This window comes from Protopterus annectens, chromosome 7.part0 (genome assembly GCF_019279795.1).
Source record: "Protopterus annectens isolate FY-2018-M chromosome 7.part0, PAN1.0, whole genome shotgun sequence".
NCBI lineage: Eukaryota > Metazoa > Chordata > Ceratodontiformes > Protopteridae > Protopterus > Protopterus annectens.
The window spans coordinates 445524343-445532505 of NC_056739.1; the positions used below are offsets into that span (position 1 = coordinate 445524343).

At 39.1% G+C, this 8163-nt stretch overlaps 1 protein-coding gene across 2 annotated transcripts in view; it reads left to right on the plus strand.

Moving 5' to 3' along the window:
• Window positions 1–6649, plus strand: part of LOC122806522 (phospholipid scramblase 2-like) — a 727109-nt gene extending 720460 nt beyond the window's left edge. For both annotated transcript variants that reach the window (XM_044077022.1, XM_044077023.1), the window contains exon 8: window positions 1800–6649. In XM_044077022.1, coding sequence (XP_043932957.1) covers window positions 1800–1859 — 60 coding nt within the window. In that variant the 3' untranslated portion in view covers window positions 1860–6649. The remainder of the gene's footprint in view (window positions 1–1799) is intronic.
• Window positions 6650–8163: the final 1514 nt, after the last annotated feature.

Sequence of the window (8163 nt, forward strand, 5' to 3'; positions counted from 1 at the left end):
TGCTGTGACAGTTATCTTTTCTTTGCAGTGTGGCATCTCCCCTTTCCTGATCTGCAGGTAGCTGCCAGTAGACTTGTTAGCTGTTGTCAGTGGCCCACTGTGAGTTCCTAGGTGTTAATTACTCATTTGTACTCCAACTGCAATGCTGCAGCATTTCCTTATTGTCTTCCCATATCCTTCCTGTTTCAGCTATGGTGTACGCCACGCACAGCTGTTTACTGGGTTTCGAGCACATTTTCATCCACGTTCACATGCACTTTCGGTTACCTTGTGTGCTCTCAGCTAAGCAAAGCTATGGCTACTTCCACACCCCTATCCTGCTGCTTTGCTTAGCAACAGGCAGCCTGGATTAGCAATGCTCCAGTGTGCTTACAGCTATGGTGGCGCACCCCTCTCATGATGTCATGTTTACCTCCAGGCCATACCTCGGTGTTGTACTGCTACGCTGTGTGGTACATCCTTATGCTGGCGGGGAGTTTGTGATTCAGTATTACTTGACTCATTTGCATGGCATTGACTACTAATTCCTAGTTCCACGCAGAACATTGTCACAGACCCTTAACAACCCTTGCGCCATGGTTGTGGTGTAGCATGCGTGCCATTGACTGTTATGGGGAATTCATGAATTGTGTTACATTGCAGTTTTATGACATCTAAATATATTTTCATTGTGATCCTGTTTGCGCACCGATGCACTGCGATTTTACTTTGCATTAGTATGGCCATGACATTAAATGTTATTTTTTATGTGTTGTGCATGTTTTTTATGCCATTGGCTATATATTTAGTCATTGGCATATATTAACATTATAATACATAAGTTTGGTCCGTTTTCATGGCTTCAATTTTATGTTTGAAAAAATGTAAACCTTTTTTTGATTTACATTTCTTCATGCTTACGCTATGCCTGCACCACTTCATGAATCGCTATATACCTAGATTTGCATGCTACACTGCTGCGCATGGGGTAATTAGAATACATGCACCAGGAGCTGCACAGCTCTGGCGTACGCTGGTAGTGCACGTGGAAACAGCTCGTACCTGAATCGCTTGGCGGCCATATTTGGCATTAGATCACTGACGCTACTCTGGCGCCTGGCCCAAGCTTCATGAATCCCGGGACCAGTATTTTTTTCTGTCCTGTATATGGCTTTTCTTGTCCTCCTATTCTACATCTGTTAATATTGCTTAATTTTAGCTTTTTAGGGGGTAGATGGGCAGCTTTTCTGAATGTAACATGCATAAGTTGAGTGTCTTTTCTGCCCCACAGGTTTTCTTCCATTAGCTCAATACTCCATTCTTTTTGGCACATATATATATTTTTGTGAAAAACTGTCAGTTTATAACTTTGAAAGTTGAGATATCCAAGGCTTATCATTTCATGACTGCAATACAGATAACCATTTTTAACGTTCCTTAATAGCCTATCAAAATCTGATGCATGTTTGGTCTTTCTGAATATACACACTGCAGAATAAAAACTGTCCAAGGTGTGTCCCACACCTCACCATGTATCCCTCTGCCATCTGCTCAAAACCATTCCCATTCTTACAGATGTAGTGTTTCTCCAGTCTATACAATCATAGTTAAAAAGTTGCAGAAAGTACAGATGGTTGAGCTAAGACTTGAACACAGTAATATAATTTTTCATAACCCATTGTACTATATTTCCAGTATTGTGCTGAACTGTGTATTTGTATTAAGCAACATTTTTGGAAAAGGGGGCTGACAACTGATTTGCCCACGGCAAGCCCTTACTATTAAATTGTGACCACGCATGTTTTTTTTTTCTTTTTCAGGATTTCATGTTCTTTGAGAAAACTGCAGATGTGAATCAACGGAGCACTGTGTTTTCCTAAAAGAATGGTCCTAACTATCAGTTTCCACATTTGTTTCAACTCCACTTACAGTCTTCAAGATTGATCTGCAGCTGGAATTGATAACCTAAGTGACTCTATCAGAAAATATAAATACTTGATTGAGCAGAAAGGGTGGTGACATGATGTATGTTTTTCAAATCCTCTGAACTTCTTGACTGTTAATTGTTATGCAGTGCTCTGAGCACTAATTAGTTAAAGGTGTATTTGTCATTGTATTTACCCAAGGCAGTCAAGAAATTCAGCCCATCTCACTTTGGAGAGCTGGATGACACTGACTCTTTTTCATTTTTTTTACGACACAACTGTTAAACCTTAAAACTGTATCTATGACTGTATCAGATTTATAGAAATCTATATAAAATGTGTATTCTATTCTGTTACTATATTTTCTTTTAAGGGTAATGGTAGGAATGGTGCATTAAATTCTACAAAAGGCAGCTTGCACGTTGTCCAAACATCTGTCTTTACTACAGATTTTATACAACAGTACCTCTGTGTCCTGACTGCCTCAAATGATAACGGGGGTAGGATTTTTTATTATTGACCCATATGAGCTTGGTTCCTGCTATACAATGGATTTTTAAAAAAAATGAATGGTCAAAACAAGAATGTTTGAATGCTAATGCACTGAAATTGCATGTTTGCACTGTTGTGTGTACATACATGGGATGAGAAGATAAGCACCATATACCGCAGTATGGAGTATATTTTCAGATGTTACTCCACAGCTTAATAAAGTACATGTCCCAGGATTCTTTGAAGTAGACATCACTGTAGGAGGCATAGGTTGGAGAATTGATAAGATGTTACACCTCCAGTCATAAACCACTATGACAGAACAACACTGGTTCAGCAGTAATTTAGTCAAACCTTGGACTTAAGCCTTGCTTACCTGGACATTTAGAGAATACTAGTCGCAACTTTCTGCTTTCAGTAGTATGACATCAGAAATTTAAATCAATTGCAGGCATGAACATTTAGACTGGACCAGGTATGTGCATTCCAGGGTGCTATGAACTATCCAGGAAAGAAAAGAAGGAATGACCACACAATGACATCTAATTTGTATGACTGGGGGATGGCCAGGTGGGGACATTCACCCCCCTACTTATCCATGCATACAGATGGCCTTCATTCCCTAGAATGTCACCATCTGTGTAACCAATCTTAGCTGCTTCAGGGACAAGTAATTCTGTACCACAAGATAAAATTATTTTAAACTTATCTTTCCCCAATCTTAAATTTTCACAGTTCTGCTAATTGCACTTTCACTAGAACTTACAGTAGGAATACTAAGTAAATGACTACCATTGTGCCTGTCTCTAGCATTTCAAATTTTATGTAATATTCAAAAACATTCTTTAGGTGGCCTTCTGATTAACAATCACTTTTGACAAAACCAAATGCAGTGGTCTTTAAGCCTGACCCCACAGAAAAATACCAAATATTGAAAGTTAAGGTATTATGCACCTAAAGTGCTTGGTTCTTGGCCTCCCCAAGTAGGCTGGGCTCAGCATTTGATAAAAATGCTGTAGTTGCATTGGTGGTTTCTGTTTTACTTCCGAAGTGCACCTTTGCCTAGAATTAATTACAACAACCTTTGCATTTGATGTCATAATTTTTTAACTGCATAAATATCTTGCTGAGATCTTAAGTCTATTAGGATGATTAAATTCCACTTAAAGCTGAACCAGCCTTAATTATTTTACTATGGGATATGTGAAATGATGCTACAATATTTTTGTATGCAGTTTCATTACTTTCCAAGTTCCTCTTGTGCAGGTCAAGTTGTGGAATAATTTACATGTCTTGTAATAGATGTCCTACTTCAACCCAGTTTTGCACACTCTGCTATATCCTTTAAGTCTTAGCAACACAAACTTTTTCAAGTGCAGTTAACAACATAATTAGCTATATAAATCTCAATAACAAGTTATATGCTGCACAGCTGTGTTATACACCATACTGTCTAACCAACCTTACTAAACCAGTAAAGTCTGGACCTTTGTGGTAGTTACTCTGAGCAGCACTTAGTTACTCTGATCAGCACTTATTTAACAAGACACAGTTGTTGCACTGACACATTTCATTATCATTTAGAGGTGTTTGCTTTCAAATAATCTAACATAATTTGCAAATGAGAGCAAAATCTAGATGTGCCTCTTGCGTTCCTGCAATTTCAGTGCATGCGTTTTAGATTGTAGCATGCCACTCTGAGTGTGCATTCTGGAATGCTATGAAGTACTTTGCATGTGCATTTAAACATTATGAAGTAGTGGGAACACAACCTTGTTTGAAACTGGAATTTCATAGTGACCTCTAGCAATCCTTGCAATACCAGTGACTGTTAAAAACATGGAAGTACACTCCTGCAGGATGGACCAGTTACACTGCAGGGAGAAAAGGACTGCAGGTGCCAAGCAAGACACTTCACTTGGATTCACACCTGCATTGCCTTTTGTCATCAGTTAGCTAACCACCCATTGCTTGAATACTGTGATCAAACTCCTCCCCCAACAGAAGAGTGGTTGCCTTCAGTTGTACTGTTATATGGCAGCCACTAGCCCTTGGCACATAAGGCTTGCTAGTTGTACTGCTTGTTCTTTACCCAGCATAGAGCTTATTAAAGACATCAGCTGATTATTAGTAGTTCCTCCATGATGAGTCAGGAATACACTTCAAAAATCTGCTTGCAGAACGAGTGACCATGACCCTTCTGCCAAATGCTGTAATAATGACAGGCACTCTGAGATGAGACAAGTGTGTATATTTTGGGCATAAAGACTGGGTTTGAGTCTCCAAAGACAATGCAGTCTGAGACCTTAGAGTTCAGTATCTGTGTCCTTGGTGTGTTTTGTGACATGAGCTCTGGTCTTAATAGAGCTGTGGATTACTGCAGCAACTCCACCTCCACATTTTCAGTATCACTTACTCAGATGTGTAGGTCTTCTGTCTTGCCATTTCCCATGCCCTCTGGTACCAGTATCTGCAGTATTTGCACAGCTTGCATTTGGTGAAATTCCTTCATATGTTGAGTTAATGCAGAAATACCAGACTGCTCATACTGTACCTTACTATGTGTATAAATCAGTATTTTAGGTACAGAACTGATTTTTTTGCTTAAAGTTAGTACTGCAAATGCATGCTTATACGTACAAGTTTGCAGCTTTACTGGTATTTTCTACAAGCCGAGTCACTGTTTGCTGTTAATGCTGTATGCCCCTACTCGAGCTAGATATTTATATATGCTGAACTTCAGTCGTCTAGGAGTGCGAGGCTCTCCAGTGGCTAAAGTCTCACTCGTTATCACTCTTGTAACATTTGTTACCTATATGTAGCGGAAATAGTATCATTAACTTTGTAGTTGTTGACTTTGTTCTCGAGTCGGGTATTATCCTCAAATGTTAGACATCCACATACATATATATATATTTATATCTACCTACTATCCCTATGTAGTACCATGGGTAACTTGACCCCTGTGGTATTGGCATTGATGTTGCAATTTTCCACATTTGTAAAATATCTTCAGATATTGCTTGTATACTGAGGTTCTAGAAAATGCATTTCTGTACCTTCTGCAACCATTTAGCTGATATTTTTGTTAATGTGCACTGAATCTCTAACTGTATAAATTAGGATATTTGCAAACTGATGAGGCTGTCTGTGCATTATGTATTAGATACATGACCTTTGTCTGCTGTAATTGTTTGAATTTAGTCCATTTGCAGGATGTCTGGCAGTGATTTGTAAGCATCTATCCATGCCTGTTGCATCTGTTCATCTGCTCTCTTTTTGGTAATGCTAAACATTTATGTTGAATTTGTGGCTTCTAATGCTCGTTTTGTGGTACATCTGCCTGGCTCTGGGTCATGTGGCATTTTATAGTCTAGATATAAAGCTTTAACTGTTGGCTTTTGTGATTCATTTGAGATGTCTGCCATGTTTTCTCTTTCAGTTCACCAGTTCCATGAAACAGCATTTCATCATCATGCTTTGATATGTCACTGTATTCAAGGTTGCAGTAGGATGCGATGTGCAAGAAACCTTCCTGATGATGCACTGAAGAGTAGCATTATTCCCGTGTTTTAACTGCTTATGCTCCTGTGTTAAAGTAGTATATGTAAAATCTTTTGCATAAGAAAGGGACTGAACAGAAGGGATGGCATTGCATGCATCCAAAAAAACCTTGGCTTGTCAACTAACATTTAATGCCTTTTCATACAAGGAATGCATTTTGCATCATTACCCCCCCCCATCATGAATTATACCAGGGGGTGCAACACCAGAAGTTTGACAGGAGTCATGCACACCTGGTGCACCATATCCCTAAAATCCACCAGGGTTTCCTCCCCCTACAAGTCCAAATACTGTGTTCACCAGTTTCAGTGCATCATATACTAATATAGGCAAGACAGGATTTCATGGCAGTGAGGGTCATTGTATATTTCCTAGATGCATATGGAGTACAAACCACATGCTGCACCTGTGTTGAATGACACTCATAAGATGCAATTGTTTGCATATGAGTCTTTTGCATTTGCAACTAGCAAAATTAGTTGCATATATGCAACCCATGCATAGGAGAATGCCACTTATTGAAGATAGAAGTGACACCATTCTCATTCGTTTTTAACTTTTGTGCTCCATAAGTCTGTTTTAGTGTATGTATAAGAACCTTAGACATTTGTTTGCCAAATGTACTGTGCTGCTTTGAAACAAATATTGATGTAATCTGACCTGTATTAAAAACAAAGTTAACAAAACAAGTCTTAATGCTTTGTGTTTTGGATTTACGTAATTTGACCTTCATAACAGCAAATGATAGGGCCAAAGTTTTGGGTTCAGTTCTACTCTTTGACTTTGTGGAGCTTCTGTATTCTAGTGTGGATTTTCTCCAGGCTACCAAAGGTGTACTGTGCAGGTTGATGAAATGTCTTTCAGCTTAGGTGAACCTGTGGGGTGGATTGGCATCCCTTCTAGTTGCATCCTGTCATGCAGCCATTTTCCTAAGAAGGTACTGAGTCACTAAACTATGGAACTGGATTAAGTGTCTATTTGAAAGTGGTTGGGTGGAAGTGAATGACAAGGAAAGACAGCCCTTTTAAAGAACTAGTAAATACCACATTCTTAATTTCTGCTTATATTTATATGAAAGGCTGCTGTATACAGTATAATTGCACTGTTTGCATTATAACTTCTTTTACTTGCCAAGCAGAACTGAGTAAAAATCTGAGGAAGTTTACATCATGCAATAAATTCTCTGGTGGTAGTATAGTGAGCTAAAGCCCGGACAACAGACCAGATTAACTTGAGCAACTGATATAGTTGCAGTGAGGATGGACATGCCTGTTCTGGTAAGGGGAGATTATGATATTGACAGAACTCATTCTGGAGGACAGGGCTTAGACAAATGGTGTGCTGCGAGAAAAGGAAGACCAAAGAGGTGGGCTACACTAAGACTCAGGGACTGCCTTGTCCTCCTAAAGCATGACAGTCACCATGCAAGGTTGGATGGCTTGGCAAAACAATGTGCCACTACCCCTCTCCTTACCAACCTAATAATGGCTGAGTTAGGCCCATGGGTAGAAGAACTGAACTTATTAATTCCACCAAGCAGTGGAAGGCATGCCACAGGCTCCAAAAGAAGTTTACATTATGAATAGTATACAGTTGGGAAATATTTCAAAATACACAACTGACTGGCATGGAAGCAAGATCCTGGATAAATGCTGAACAACTGTTAGCTACTCTAGAGTTTGCACACTGGCTTTGTGGAAAACTGGAAAGTTGTTGGTTCTCATCCACAAAATGCAGAAATTACAACACATTGCAGTATGGGCCTTTCAATGCAAGACTTAAGTCAACTGACACATGCTAAATTGTATTCAAACAAGTTGTGGAGACATTAGTATGATAATGTGATTCAGATTCATGAACGTAATACCATTGCAACTGAAACATGAGGATCTGTTAGGCACTTACAAACTTAAGAAGAAGGAATCAGATATTTTACTTATATGCATTTTTTAGTCCATCTAGGCCGTAGTGCAGCTTTTTCAGCAGAGGCTGGGGGAGAATTCCTTCTCAGAAATAGAAGCCTCAAATCAAGTATAGTGATGGTTCTTAAAATATGTAAGCCAGTGTGCATTGTGAGGGGGAACAGTAATAAAGAATAAAGAAAGATGTTACAATGCTTCATTGATGGCTATCAGCAATTCCCACTCCTATATTTCTTGAACCAAGGTTGCCATAAATCTGACCTTGGCTGTTAAACATGTAT